Raw genomic sequence first — 15,595 nt, forward strand, 5'->3', positions numbered from 1 at the left:
GTAAGGTTTTATTCTGGGGGCTGGGTGCTAGATACATGAAGGTTCACTTTATTGTTTTTTTGAAGATTTATTTATTTATCTGAGAGAGAGAGAGAGAGAGAGATGAGTGACCAAAAAGAGAGCTGCGGGGAGGGACAGAGGGAGCCCAATGTGGGGCTCAATCCCACTACCCATGAGATCATGACCAGCCCCAAAACAGAGTTAGATGTTTAACTGGTTGAGCCACCCAAGTGGCTTTATTATTATTTAAATATTCTTATTCATATTTACTCTTCTATATATACAAAATATTAAAAAAGAACCTGGTTGCCTGGGTAGCTCAGCTGTTAAGGATATGCCTTTGGCTCTGGTCATGATCCCAGGGTCCTGGGATAGAGTCCCACATCGGGCTCCCTGCTCCGTGGGGAGTCTGCTTCTCCCTCTGCCTGCCACTTCCCCTCCTTGTGCTTTCTCTCTCTCTCTCTCTCTGTGACAAATAAATAAAATCTTTAAAAAAGCTAAACCCAAAAAACTGAAAAACATTATCACCAGCCAGAACAGGGCTTACAGGATCTAAATATTAAGATTTTTTAGCTGCTCTTTTGAAAAATTATCATTTTCCTCTTTACTAGAAAATCTGTAACACAGAACACAGCAGTGCTAACTTTAATTCTATTAATAACTGTGAGATAAAATTTAAGAAAATAAATGTATCAGTGGAGTAATACCAACCTAAAATAAGACAAGCTATAGAACACAGGAATCCTTTTTTTTTTTTTTTTAAAGATTTTATTAAAAAAAAAAAAGATTTTATTTCTTTATTTGATAGAAACAGTGAGAGAAGGAACACAAACAGGGGGAGCTGGAGAGAGAGAGAAGCAGGCTTCCTGCAGAGCAGGGAACCCGATACGGGGTTTGATCTCAGGACCCCGGGATCATGACCTGAGCTGAAGGCAGACACTTAAGGACTGAGCCACCCAGGCACCTGAAGGAGTCTTTCTAATGAAAAAATTGCATGGGGCATCTGGGTGGCTCAGTTGGTTAGGTGTCCAACTCTTGATTTTGGCTCAGGTCATGGTCTCTGGGTTGTGAGACGGAGCCCAGTATAGCGCTCCCCGCTGGGTGGGGGACCTGCTTAAGATTCTCTCTCTCCCTTTGCCCCTCCCTAAAAAAGAAAAAAAAAATCATGCAATTCCTTTTTTAGAGAGAGAGTGTGTACACACTTTTGCAAATAGGGATGGGGAGTAGAGGGAGAAGAACAGAGAGACAATCCCAAGCAGGCTCCACACTCAGCACAGAGCCTGATAAGGGCTCAATCTCAAGACCTGAGCCAAAATCAAGAGTTGGGACACTTAACTGACTGAGCCACCTAGGGATCCCCGCATGATGGCTGCTTTTGTTTATTAAATTTAATTAATTTATTTAAGAGAGAGAGTGCAAAAGCAGGGGAAGGAACAGAGGGAGAGGGACAAGCAGACTCCATGTTAAGCATAGAGCCCAGTGCAGTGCTTGATCTCAAGAGCCCGAGATCATGGCTTGAGCCGAAAACCCAGGGGCCCCTGATGGTTTTCATAAAAGAATGAGAGGGGCAGTGTTGGCAGAGGAGCTGGTAGTAGTGACAGGTTGTAAGCAGGAAATATAAGTATAAATAAGGAGTCAAATAAGAATTTAACAATATTCCACCTTTCTTCCCTACCTAACACATAGGGAAAGTGATTTAATAACATACAGAACAAAATATAATTTAATGGAAAATAAATTTTTTAAGAAAAGATTTATTTGAGAGAAAGAGAGAGTGAGATCACAAGCAAGGGGGAAGGGTAGAGTGAGAAGCAGACTACCTGCTGAGCCAGTAGCCCAATGTGGGACTTGATCTCAGGACCCTGAGATCATGACCCGAGCTGAAGGAAGACACTTAGCCAACTGAGCCACCAGGTGTCCCAAGATTTTTTGAAGATTTTATTTATTTATTTTAGAGAGAGCATATGCACAAGCAGGCAGAGGGAGTTGAAGAAGCAGGCTCCCAAGTAAGCACAGAGCCTGACTCGGGGCTTGATCCCAGGACCCTGGGATCATGACCTGACCCAAGGGCAGATACATAACCGACTGAGCCACCCAGGTGCCCCAAAGATTTTCCTACTGATTGATTTCATTTACCATTTCAGACCTTTAAGTTTCTAAAATCAGTTGCTAAAAGGGATCACCAATGGATGATAAAATATCACCTATGTTAAAAATTTTCTGAAACTGTTTGGACTCTTAATTAGTAAAATATCACAACAGAACATGAATGATACATTTACAGTGTTCACCAAAAGATAGTCCACGTATTAAACAGATTCTGTCAGCACCCCCCATATATAAATATTGAGTTGTAACCAATGCTATAGGAGTAAGAGAAGCATTTGAATATAACTTAACATAAATACCTGACATAAAATATAATGGAATAAAACTAATATTCAAAATTAAGAAATACAAATAAACATTCAAAATATGCATTTTTATTTACCTTAGTGGTCCACAAAGAGTGAGGCCAAAAAACCACAAGAGTGAAATGATACACCCAGCAACTGCATGTTTAAATATTTTGATCCACTATGAATGGAAACAAAAGTTAAAAATTTTAGTCATATATGTTTTGCTAGTATCTTGAAATCTTAAATAAAATATACAAGGAAAGAAAATAATGGTAGCACTTAAATATTTGAAAGGCTAAATAATTACATTTTTATTTTTTTAATTATTATTTTTTTAATGAAGATTTTTATTTATTTGACAGAGAGACAGAGCAAGAGAGGGAACACAAGCAGGAGGAATGGAAGAAGGAGAAGCAGGCTTCCCGCTGAGCAGGGAGCCCGATGAGGGGCTTGATTCCAGGACGCCGGGATCATGACTTGAGCTGAAGGCTGATGGTTAACAACTAAGCCACCCAGGCACCCCAATAATTGTATTTTTAAAAATAATCGCATATTTTGAACTGCAATAGGAAATGTTAAGATCCCCTGACTAAATCTAGATTTGTAAGACATATTGTGTTTTCCATTTTCTATGTTCTTGTCTGTTGTTAGATCTTGAGATCTTTTTCTATAAAATACAAATTTGTGGGTTTTTTTCATTAGCTTCTCACTAGTTTGCTAGAACACGTAATGTTTTAGTCTTTAAATTCTTTTCCACTAGATATTCGGAGCTTGAATTACTTGAAAAGAGGGAAAAAAGTTATGATGGGCATTAAAATATTAATCCTGTTTTTCAAAACATGCATGGTCTCTAAAACAGAGGTACATAACTTTGTCATTCTAATAAAAAGTCATGGCACAGGACTCTAAGTTGTTGCACAAAGTAAACATGTAGTAGGGTCTAACTACTGTTCAAAGAGGTAATAATATGAGATGACAATACAGAATGCTGGAGATTTCTGGTATGCATCCTGAACATCAGGTGCCTAAAGAAAATGATGATGATGATAAGGGCGACAGCTAATACGAATTATTTGCTGACTATATGCCAGGCACTATTTCAAGAACTTTATATGTATTAATTCATTTATTCCTCACAGTTTCATGAAAAGGTATTATTAACTCCATTTTACAGGTAAGAAAATTGGGGTAGAGAAAAATTAAGTAACTTGTTCCAAGTAAGAGTTCGTAAGGAGGACAAACACAACATGAAATCTGGCTGACTCCAGAGGCTTCATTCTTAACCTCTATGGTTTATCTGCCTCCTAATGACCTATGTCCTAGGCTTTGGGCCATATCTCCACGTCTCAATTAGAAATCTTTAGAATAGAGTCTTGCATTTAAAAAAAAAATTACTTTATACCTTAAAATTTTTCTACTCTCTTCTCCAGTTTTAAACATTCTGTTATCTTAATACTTTGTACAGTTTACTCTTGAAGACTTGATACTAAAAGGCAAGTCAAGAGCAACTTAACTCTGGAAATGTTCTGGTGTGTACTTAAATCACATAAGTAATTTGATCAACGAAAGAGCATTTCTCCTGGCCCAATGACTAGGAAGGTGCTAGGAAAAATGGACTGTGGCAAAAACTTACCTGGTGTTTGGTAATACTTTTTCCAGAAGAAAATGGCTTTTGAAACAAAACCATAAAAAATGCAGTCCTGTGAGTAAGGAAACATTAATATATTAATATTTATCTTATATATAAAGTATGATGTTCAGTAAAGATTCTCACTTTAAATAAACATACTACAACTTGAAAGGTATGTTACCCTCTAAAAAAATTATACTGGAAAACAATATTTATTCTACTAAGGCTTCCACTGCAATATCTGGGGAACTCTTATTTTGTAATTGCCTTCAGAATCAGTTCACCAGCCACAAAAGAAAAGAGTCTCAATATTTTTTCATAATTTGAAATTCGAAAAAACAAAACAAAACAAAAAAAAACAACCTATTTTCTCCAAAACTTAGTAACAGTCTAGAAATAACAGAAATGAAGAATGCCCTCACCTTTCAAATTCTCAAAATGGTTATATAAAAATACATACAACTGGTACTTAAAATTTCCTAGTCAAGAATCACTTTCCGTAATTACTAAAATTAACTTCCTATAGTATAATGGATTTTTATTTACAGAGAGTGGTCACTATCACGCTCAAGGTCCAAAGAAACTTTATTCAGAAAGAATTTCTTACAATGTGCAGAATAATGTAAAATTTATTTTATATGAGGACCCTGTACTGTGAAGGGAGCATATTGTGAACAAAGCCCAGCATAGTTAAACTTAGAAAATAAGGAACATCTGTGCCAGAACAAGTCTCAGGTTACATTCTATGCCTGCTGGAAGGCTGACCTACACCAGTGGTATGGTCTGGGAATCCCTAGGGCCTGGACACTCTTCGGAAGCCTGTGGGGTCAAAACCATTTTTATGAAAATACTAAGAAATTATCTGCCCTTTTCACTCTTATTCTCTCAGGGGTGTACAGTGGAGCTCTTCAGAGCTAACCGATGTGAGATCCTGCATAGACTGAATGCTAAAACAGACATGAAAATCCAGCAATCCTCTATTAAGCTGAACATTGAAAGAAACGTGCAAAAACCTCTCTAACCCAAACTATAACACAAGTCGAGATTTGGCAAGCTATTACAGTATAACAGTCTTCAAAAAAAAGAGTCATTCTCTTTGTACCTCTAACCTTAGGTATTTTATTTTTTTGAAAACTTAATCATAAATGTGTAAGGAGGAATAAATAGCACAAAATATTTTATCTAAAATTTCCTAGAGATAATCAGTTAAAACAAGAGTTTCAAATAAATAAAACATTAAGGAAAAAAGAATACAGACACTCACCCAAGTTTTAATATAAAAATGAACTGAACAATGTGAACTGCTTTTAGGAGATCATATGATTCAAAAAGTCCCACAGCCTTCAAAAATTTAGTGAAACAAAGTAACACAATATATTTTGTTAATCTGAAAAGTAAAAGCAGAAACAAGTTTCAGTATCATTAAAATCACAAGGAACTCTGTAATTTTTTTTCTTATTATACACTAGGGATCATTATGAAAACCACAGATACTCATTAAAATAAATGAAAAAACAAAAACAAAAAACCCAAACAACTCCCCATCCACATAACAGCTATTAATATCTTGGTACATACACTTCCAGATTCTTTTTTAATAGACACAATCTGTTAAAAAAACAAAAAAAGGGGCCAAACTAAAAATAAATATGTTCTTGGCTAATTGAGTTGTCCAGATTACTTTGTAATCTGCTTTTTAAAATTTAACAGTTACTTCAAACAAAGAGAATAAAAAGAGACACCAAACTCTATCTGCGATGAAACTAGAAGAGCACAATGTAAGAAGTAACAGAGGAAAGGTAAATGCCTTAGGTTTGCCCCTCCTCTGCTTTGCTATGTGAGTGCAGTGAGAGTCATGGTTGAAAAGTTAAGCAACCTGCCCTACAGAGCCGTGTAAAAGCTCAGGAATCTGAAGCACCTCAGAAAGGCCTTGGGAGCTGAAAAGAGAAGCAGCATCAACAAGTCCTCCAGGTAGCCGATCCCCACATTCCTACCCATCACAGCTAGGCAACTAGCTCTCCTCAATCATGACACGGCACATGAGGCTTAGTCTCTGGAGAGGTCTAGACATAAGGCAAAGCAGAGATGAGGGGTGAGGTGCTAGAATAAAATCCTGGAAATTAAAGTTTTTTTTTTTTTTAAGATTTTATTTATTTTTATTTGACAGAGAGAGATCACAAGTAGGCAGAGAGGCAGAGAGAGGAAGGGAAGCAGGCTCCCTGCCGAGCAGAGAGCCTGACATGGGACTCGATCCCAGGACCCCGAGATCACGACCCGAGCCGAAGGCAGCAGCTCAAACCACTGAGCCACCCAGGTGCCCTAAAATCATGGAAATTAAAAGGAACCTTCCTTCTTAACTCCACCCCACCTCTTTTTCGTCTTTAACCTCTAATATCCTAACAGCCAGGCTGCAATCTCTCAGCAGAACCCTCTTAGGGATCCCCTAGGGACAAGCCCCACACAGGTGTTCTAATTAGCTTTTTAGGGCTCCCTCAAATATGAATGGTAAACATGGATAATCAATCTTTAAAGCCCCTTTTAAGATAAGCTTAGGAGGGACCAATCAAAATCAACAACAAACCTAAAAGACAAAGGGATCATAGGTTACAGCAGCAGAAAACAAAAAGAACTATAAATTATATTCTCTCAGACATAAGAATACTGAATGCATGAAAAAATAAGGCTTCCATTAAAAGGAAGGAAAAAAGAGCTCCTGAAAAAGAAACTGAAATTAGGGAAGAAATTACTTAGTCTTCTAGCCTAGTAGTAGTAGTAGTCTTTGATCATAAACCCTCTAGCAGTAAAAAAAAAAATTTTGCACATGAAACCCACTACTTATCTGTATGTTGTAAAAGTGTATTACTGTACTGATGTTATATACATTATAAAACATACACAAATTAGAAATTAAAAAGAATGAGATATAAAGTGGTGAAATTCTTAGTATTTTTTCCCTCACCCTAATAGGACATCTTGTGCAAGCCACTCAAGTACATGACTTCTTAAGTTTACATCAAACAGGTGTTACTACATTAAAAAGGAGGTGTAAGGGAAAACAAAACAAAACACGATGTGTGAGGGATGTCCACATCTGGCATACTGACAGGGATAAGAAGTCTCTATCAATGGGAGAAAAAAATACAAAAAGCAAATCCAGAAGTTTAAAAGAAACCAAAGTCGTTCAAACAAAGTTAAAATAATTTGGCATGCAATGGGGATATCAAGGTATAATATAAAAACTGATGAGTATGTACAACTCAGTAAGATGGCACTGAATTAACAAGAGCTAAACTATATTAAACATACAGTAATTTGATTAAGAAGGCACAAAAAATATATTTTAGGAAGATTTTGATGCAATTATTAAAATAAATTTCAGTTCTTCAAAGAATGAATCTCAGTATCTTTATCATCCAAGATGGCTCATTTTCTGTTTTAGTCCAGATAATATCATACTAAATTAAAAAAAAGATTTGACCAAAGTGCTTTTTCTTACTATGAACACCATCTGGGGGCGTTTTATAGTGTAGTCTGGGGATTTTTTTTTTTTTTTTATTTATTTGACACAGAGAGAGAGATCACAAGTAGGCAGAGAGGCAGGCAGAGAGAGAGAGGGAAGCAGACTCCCTGCTGAGCAGACAGCCTGATGCGGGGCTCGATCCCAGGATGCTGAGATCGTGACCTGAGCCAAGGCAGATGTTTTAACCCACTGAGCCACCCAGGTGCCCCATAGTCTGGGGATTTTAACTATGTGATAATTAATCACCCAAAAGCTAATAAAAATGTTACTGTGGAATAATGTGTATGTACATCACATCCTAAAGCACCTTTTTTTTTTTTTTAAAGATTTTATTTATTTACTTGATAGACAGAGATCACAAGTAGGCAGAGAGGCAGAGAGGCAGGCAGAGAGAGAGAGAAGGAAGAAGGCTCCCTGCTGAGCAGAGAGCCCGATGCGGGGCTCGATCCCAGGACCGTGGGATCATGACCTGAGCCAAAGGCAGAGGCTTCAACCCACTGAGCCACCCAGGCGCACCACATCCTAAAGCACCTTAAAGAAATTCTTATTTAACTCATTTGTTGAACATAAAAATATGTTTCAAAGATCAAGCATATTTTCTGGGATGACAAAAATGTTTTATAGCTTGGGGCACCTGAGTGGGTTAGTTGTTTAAGTGCCCGACTCAATTTTGGCTGGGGTCATGATACTAGGGTCATGGGATCAAGCCTATGTTAGGCGTCAGGCTCCGTGCTCAGCGGGCAGTTGGCTCAAGATTCTTTCTCTCCCTCTATGCCCCACCCCCTGAGCATGCTTGCTCTCTCTAAATACATAAATCTTTATTTTTTATTTATATTTTTTTAAAGAATTTTTTTAAAAGATTTTATTTATTTGACAGAGATCAAAAGTAGGCAGAGAGGCAGGCAGAGAGAGACAGGAGGAAGTAGACTCCCTGCTGAGCAGAGAGCCCGATGCTGGGCTTGATCCTAGGACCTTGAGATCATGACCTGAGCCGATGGCAGAGGCTTTAACCTACTGAGCCACCCAGGCACCCCTAAATATATAAATCTTAAAAAAAAATTGTTCTATAGCTTGATTAAGCTGAAAGTTACATAGGTATACACATTTGTGAAAAATGCAAACTTGTATCTTTAAAATCTATGCATTTTATTATAGGTAAATTTTATCTCAATGAAAAAAGGAGTATTGGAAAAATAATAAATTTAAAGTTATAGCTATAACAGCAACAAAAAATCAAGTGTATTTGTTTTTGGACTCTCTGCAGACTGGCTAAAATAAAACAAGGGAAATCTACCAAGTCTCTAGCAACTGTCCAGGTGTGATGGTAAATGTACATGTGCAAGAAAAAACAACGCTAACATTTAAGAGCTAAGAAACACCTTAGGGATTTTCTAGTTCATTGTCTTTGATGTTATAGATTGGGAAATTGAAGCCCACAGAGTTAGCTAGAGTCCAGCCCATGGCTCTTAAGTATGCTTTTTTTTTTTTTTTTTTTTAATTTTAAGCAGGCTCCATGCCCAAGGTGGGGCTTGAACTTACCACCTGGAGATCAAGAGTCACATGCTCTACAGACTAAGCCAGCCAGGTGCCCAAGTATGCTTTTTTTTTTTTTTTTCTTGAGAGAGAGAGAACACATAAGCCAGGGTAGGGGCAGAGAGAGAGAGAGAGAGAGAGAGAGAATCATAAGCAGGCTCCCTACTGAGCATGGAGACTGACATGGGGCTAGTTCTCAACAACCCTAAGATCATGTAATACGTCACACAGAAAATTAAAGTTCATCCAAAGGCTTTGAGGGTTCCTATATTCTAAACTGTTCTCAATTATACATTCATGGTGGCCCACGCTAATAGTAAAATCATCTTTAAAAATACGGAAGACAAAAAGCATATTAAAACCTAAGATTTATTTATATTTTGGACCATTTAAGCTAGAGAAAAAGTCATATAGACTTCGGTACACTGAGTATATTAGCTATATTAATACTAATTAAATATTCTGGTCAGTGTAGCAATTCAAAATTAGCCAATGAAAATAAAAGTTGAGCTAGAAATCTGTGTTTATCAGTTCCTAACATAGGGACCAGCATTATATGTGCTCAGCAAATGTTTATTAAAAAAAAAAAAAAGAATGTTAATTCTACAACTATACTTTGTGATATGGTGATATCTCATACAGTAACATATATAATGCAATAATACAGTACATTAAGTGGCAATCAAGCTTCTGGCAATCTGAACTATCAGCAACTGAACTATAGACTCAGAATGAAAGAAAAGAATGAAATCAAATAGCAACACTCAAAACCGCAGGGGCTTTACTCCTTAAGCTTTTAATTAGGTACAATAATAAGGCAGCAGGATAGAGGCAAGGAAACAAAGAACAATAATGTCAAGATAGGGAGGGAAAAAACAAAGACCAGGAAAAACAGAAGTACATTAAAAAATCACAGCAGTCCGGGAATTCTCAACGTCAGCAAAGAGCCTTGTATATTCTCCATGGGGCTATACAGCCATTCTTCAAATAGTCTTTGCACACTTACTATATGCCAGATGCTATACATGGCCAATGAGACCTAAGGGAAGACTGACACGGCGGCTTCAAGCATAGCATAGATGCAGTTGGAAATACTTGTCTTCTTTCTGCCTTCAAGGGAGGACCTTTATCTAAAAAATGTTATCAAAATGTTAACATTATCTAAAAGACTTATCCATCTTATAACAAGCCTGAATATGAAAGCCAATACGCTTAGGATGGCAGAGAGTAAAGACAAGGAATCTGGGTCCTAGATGGTATCACTTAGGTGCTGACCAAATACCAACAAAGTCTGGGTTTTTTTCTGTGAGAATATCTCCTTATTTGTTTAAAGTTCTCTTCATTAGGTTACTTATAACTAAACATATTTCTAGGAGCTATCTGCGACATTTAATGTGTAATACAGACCCAGTCCGCAAGGAGTCTGAGGCCTAAGGAAGACAGGCAATCAAACAAGTATTTATGTGACCTAATATGTAATACAGTTTTAAAAGAATACTGGAAGCAACTAACTCTAACTTGGTAAGCAAAGGTCCATCTTTAGAATCTGGGACATCTCAGTGTATATTAAAGACTAAGTAGGAATTTGGAGTACCTGGGTGGCCCAGTTGGTTAAGCATCTGACACTTGATCCCAGCTCAGGTCTCAACCTCAGGATCATGAGTTCAAGTCACGCACTGGGCTCCATGCTGGGTGTGGAGCATACTTAAAAAAATAAAAATAAAGACTAAGCAGGAATTACAAAACAAGAAAGCGGAGCAGAGAGCAGCATATGCAAAATACTAGGATTAGGAACAAGCCTTTGAATGAATGACTGTATTTAAGGTCAGTTAACCAGATGATGGTCAGAATGGTCGACCAGAGATCAAGGAAAAGGTAAATTATATTTAATATACTTGTTTTAAAAAGATAGGACAACATGTGAAATTCTTTTGTTTTTTTAAAGATTTTATTTATTTATTTAACAGAGAGAGAGCCTGGGTAAAAGTGCACAAGCAGAAGCAGGCTCCCTGCTGAGGCGGGAACATGATGGGAGGGGAGTGGGGGCTCGATCCCACCTGGGATCATGACCAGAGCCAAAGGCAGACGCTTCACTGACCGAGCCACCCAGGTGCGCAATTTCTAAGCAATTTCCGTTTGAAGTATTAATTAAACTTTAAAAATTTGGCACTTCAAAGGCAAGATTTAGTAATAAGGAACATTAATTTGAGTAAAATACTTAAAAAAAAAAAGATTTATTTACTTTAGAGAGAAAGAGCATGAGTGGGAGAGGCAGAGGGAGAGAAACTCTCAGACACCACACTGAACCTGGAACCTGAAATGCTGAGCGATCTCATGACCCTGAGATCACTATCTGATCTGAAACCAAGAGCTGGGTGCTCAACTGACTATGCCGCCCAGGTGCCCCTAAGTAAAATACTTCTTGATAATACTACCATTATGATCTGATGCCAATTTTCTTTATTCCTCGTTTAATTTTTAAAATATAAAGATTATATTGGGCGCCTGGGTGGCTCAGTGGGTTAAAGCCTCTGCCTTCAGCTCAGGTCATGATCCCAGGATCCTGGGATCAAGCCCCGCACCGGGCTCTCTGCTTGGTGGGGAGAATGCTTCCCTTCCTCTCTCTTTGCCTGCCGCTCTGCCTACTTGTGATCTCTGTCTGTCAAATAAATAAATAAAATCTTAAAAAAAAAAAAAATAAAGATTATAAAAGTAATTTCTGAGTAGCTGCTTGTTATTAAAGTTTTAGATAAAATCATTCCTAATTTTCTCCTCATAGGTGACCAAATGGTCATCCTTTCAAACCTTTTCCTTTGCATCTTCATGTATGAAATATGCATATTTCATATATTCACATATTTACAATCATATACATATGTTGACAGTTATATGATTTTTCATGTAATATACGTTCCAGATTTTTGCTACCATTATTAAATCAGGAAAATTATTTTAACATTTAGTTAAAAGTTGGACTCTGATTATTTATTTATAAAACATTAATTTTTAAAAAAGATTTTATTTGACATACATAGATCACAAGTAGGCAGAGAGGCAGGCAGAGAGAGAGGAGGAAGCAGGTTCCCTGCTGAACAGAGAGCCCCATATGGGGCTCGGATCCCAGGACCCTGGGATCATGACCTGAGCCGAAGACAGAGGCTTTAACCCACTGAGCCACCAGACGCCCCTAAAACATTAATTTTTTTAAAAAAGATTTTACTTATTCATTTGAGAGAGAGACACAGAAAGAGAGAGAGAAAGGACAAGCACAGGGAGCAACAGTGGGAGAGGGAGAAGCAGGCTCTCCGCTGGGAAGGGAGCCTGATTCGGGGCTCAATCCCAAGACCCTGAGAACAAAACCTAGCTGAAGGCAGACTTGCTTAATGGACTGAGACACCCAGGAATTTCTGGACTCTCTGATTTTTAAAGCCTCATTAGTGAGGTCTTCCTCTTGGGCTAGAGATGAACCACTAGATAAGGCTAAATAACCACATACTAGTAAGTAGATATCTGCAGTTCATATTGTGCAGGAAAACAGTGGACAGCTTCATTTACTATGAGGGAAAGATGGGGGAGGGTGTTTAGGAGAAAAATGCTCTTCAACAGGGGCAGTGGTCCTTGAGTCACTCACTGACTCTGGGGGACTCAGGGAGATACATTCCACCTACCCAACTGATAAATCATTATTTGCCATCAACTAGTTTCATCAAATGTTATCATTGGTCTTTTATGTGAAAGAGTACAAAAATCTCTGGTTCTCTAAACCTGAAATTACTGAAATTTCGGTTTGGGTTTAAATGTGCTTCTTAGCTTTGCCCATTACAGCAGTTCATGGTTCTCCAGCAAACAAAACACAGTGTGTGAAATGAATGGGGTTTAGGATAATGGACTCTCACTTACTAGCTGGGAAAATAAACTTTTTTCTATGTCTCAGTTTTTGATCTGTGAAACAAGAGTGTGTTAAGTAGTCTACAGCACTGTTGTAAGTATTAAGTGAGATGCTACACTCAAAGCAAATCCAGCACGGTTGTTCAACAAATGTTGACTGTCACCCTCTTTCCTGCAAAGAGGCCTTACAGAAGCCAGATAGAAACATTTGAAACAATTCTTTTTTTGTGAATTCAGGCACAAAAATATCCACAATCAAAGGATTTTAAAACTAGTTTTTGTTGCAGATTTTAACTTGTATTTCATTATTAGTCTACACAAAGGAAAATTCTTGCAATTTGTAATCTACTGAAAATTCACCACTCCTGAGTTGAATTGGATTCTGCAATGAGCTACAATAGAGGGGCAGTTCTGCTAAGCAAATAATACAATAGGACAGCAAAAGACTCTTTGCCACATCTACCTAAGAAAATAATCTCTTGAATAAACAGTAACTTTAAACTATTTGTTTAAACATAATTTCCAGTTTACAGAAAAGTGGCAAGAATAGTATGCCCTTTACCTGGATTCCCTCATTGTTAAATGTCTCATTTGCCTTATTATCTCTCTAAATACAGGCTTTTTTTCCCTCAACTAAAAATAAGTTACCTACATCATACTTCTAAATACTTGATTTCCTAAGAATATGTACATTTTCTTATAAAATCAGAAAAGTTATCAACTTCAGAAAATTTAACATGGTTACGATACTTTACCACCCTAGTCCAGTTTTAACAGACCTATTTATCCTTTACAGCATTTCCCCCCTTCTGCTACCAAAATCTAGACGAGTCGCCTACTGCATTTACTTGTCATACCTCAGTAAATAGTATCTGATATGCTGTTATTTATAACAGATTAGAAAATTAAACTTAAACTACAAAAATGCAGTGGACCTAAGTTCTGTCCCAGCATTTCAAATGTTTTCACTAAAAAAAAAAATTATATTAGCAATGCTATTTCTACAGTTCCAAAGAACTTATCAAAACAAACTTTAAATCTCAAAAAAAGTATTGAAGAGCGAAAAAAACTGAACCTCATTAAAAATGAAGACAATGAATACCAAATTCCAACAACACTGTTGGGCAGTATTTTGTACCTCTTTGACACTACCTCAGAACTTAAGACAGATCAAGGACACGCTCGAAAGTGGTGACTGTACTTACCTCTGGGAGGTTTGTGGGAACATAGGAGGGAGCAGCGGTAGAGAGGAATTTTCGCTTTTTAGTCTACGAATTTTTGTAGCGTCTGAGGTTGTTTTTTTTTTTTTTTTAAAACAATGAGCACACATTTCTCATTTAATAATAAAAGAAGCCAAGGAAAAGAAAGCTAGATGACGGGCTGAATTTTTGATGCGCGGGGTTAACCTGAATGTCGAAGTTCATCCGTTTGTACTTTAGTTTCTTCGCCTGAAGATGGTGACACCTTCCCCTAACTTAGGCAGGGAGACGTCAGAAAGGTCAACTAGTCACTAAACTACTATTTCAGGGAGAAAGAGCCAAGGGAAAGGGTTGTCACAGACCAGAAAAACCCCTCCCGTGAACTGGCTGGCAGAGGGAAGATTAACGGTGTGCCTCGGAAACCAGAAACTCAAGCAGAACCTCTCTGGGCTTTAGAGCGTTCATTCTGCAGCGGGCAACGCGAGAGCCAATGAAAGCCGCAGGCGCGGGCAGCACTGGGACGGGACGGACCCCTGTGGGACGCGTGCTGGGCTGAGGGCGTTCCGGGCTGTCAGCGGGACGGTAGGGACGCGGGTGCCCGCGCGCGTCCGGGTGCGCGAGTGAGCGAGCCAGCGAGCGCAGGCGCGGGAGAGAGGCGCTCCGGAGGCGCGAGCCGCGTCCGTCTCTTACCGAGCGCTGGGCACGTCCACGGGCCCAAGGCCACCGCCGCCGCCGCCGCCGCTGCCGGGGCCGGCTAGCACCTCCCCGCCGTATTTCTCCTCCATTCCGGGGCTTAGGAGCCGCCGCCACTGCCCCCGACGCGGGGTTTCCTCATGTCTCACCGCTACTGCGGAACAGCGGGCGCAGGCGCGTCACTCCCCCATGGCAGCGGCCCCGTCGTGTCCCTGCAGGCCCGACCGCCGCCGCCGCCGCTGTCCCGGGCTCTGGCTCACAAGCACACGCGCGTCGGGACTAGGCCGCTGGCAGTTCCAGGGGCGCCGGGTTCCCTGGAGGCGCACCGGGGCGGACGTTGCCAGGCCACGTCATCGGGCCCAGCAGCCCTCACTCCTGGGGGAGTGCCCAGCCTTGCGCCTGCGCACAACCGAACACTCGCTTTCTTTTGCCCTTCTTTAGGTTCCGCCTACCGCCGGGTGACGAATCGTACCCTAGCTCCGGATCAGCCCCTCCCATCCACTCTACCTCTGCCCTTACCTGTCCCTGCAGCGCCACCTCTGGGCCGTCAGGAAAACAGCGGGTTCCTGTAGCACCGCGGAAGAGGGTAGGGAAAATGGACAACGTGTGATTGAATAGACTAGAATATCTTTTACGAAATCCTGTTGCTAAACTATGCTACTTAACCCTGGTACCTCAGTAAAACTTGCCCAGGTAGGACCAGGCCTTATTAGGGTTATTTTTCTGTTGGTAA

At 39.4% G+C, this 15,595-nt stretch overlaps 1 protein-coding gene across 1 annotated transcript in view; it reads right to left on the minus strand.

Moving 5' to 3' along the window:
• SLC30A5 (solute carrier family 30 member 5) overlaps positions 1–15,193 on the minus strand; it is a 35,556-nt gene extending 20,363 nt beyond the window's left edge. The window contains exons 1-4 of the mRNA XM_046000576.1: positions 14,860–15,193; positions 5,294–5,416; positions 4,033–4,099; positions 2,492–2,577 (exon numbers count right to left, since the gene is read on the minus strand). Coding sequence (XP_045856532.1) covers positions 2,492–2,577; positions 4,033–4,099; positions 5,294–5,416; positions 14,860–14,954 — 371 coding nt within the window. The 5' untranslated portion in view covers positions 14,955–15,193. The remainder of the gene's footprint in view (positions 1–2,491; positions 2,578–4,032; positions 4,100–5,293; positions 5,417–14,859) is intronic.
• Positions 15,194–15,595: the final 402 nt, after the last annotated feature.

The sequence above is a fragment of the Meles meles genome, chromosome 3 (genome assembly GCF_922984935.1).
Source record: "Meles meles chromosome 3, mMelMel3.1 paternal haplotype, whole genome shotgun sequence".
Taxonomy (NCBI): domain Eukaryota; kingdom Metazoa; phylum Chordata; class Mammalia; order Carnivora; family Mustelidae; genus Meles; species Meles meles.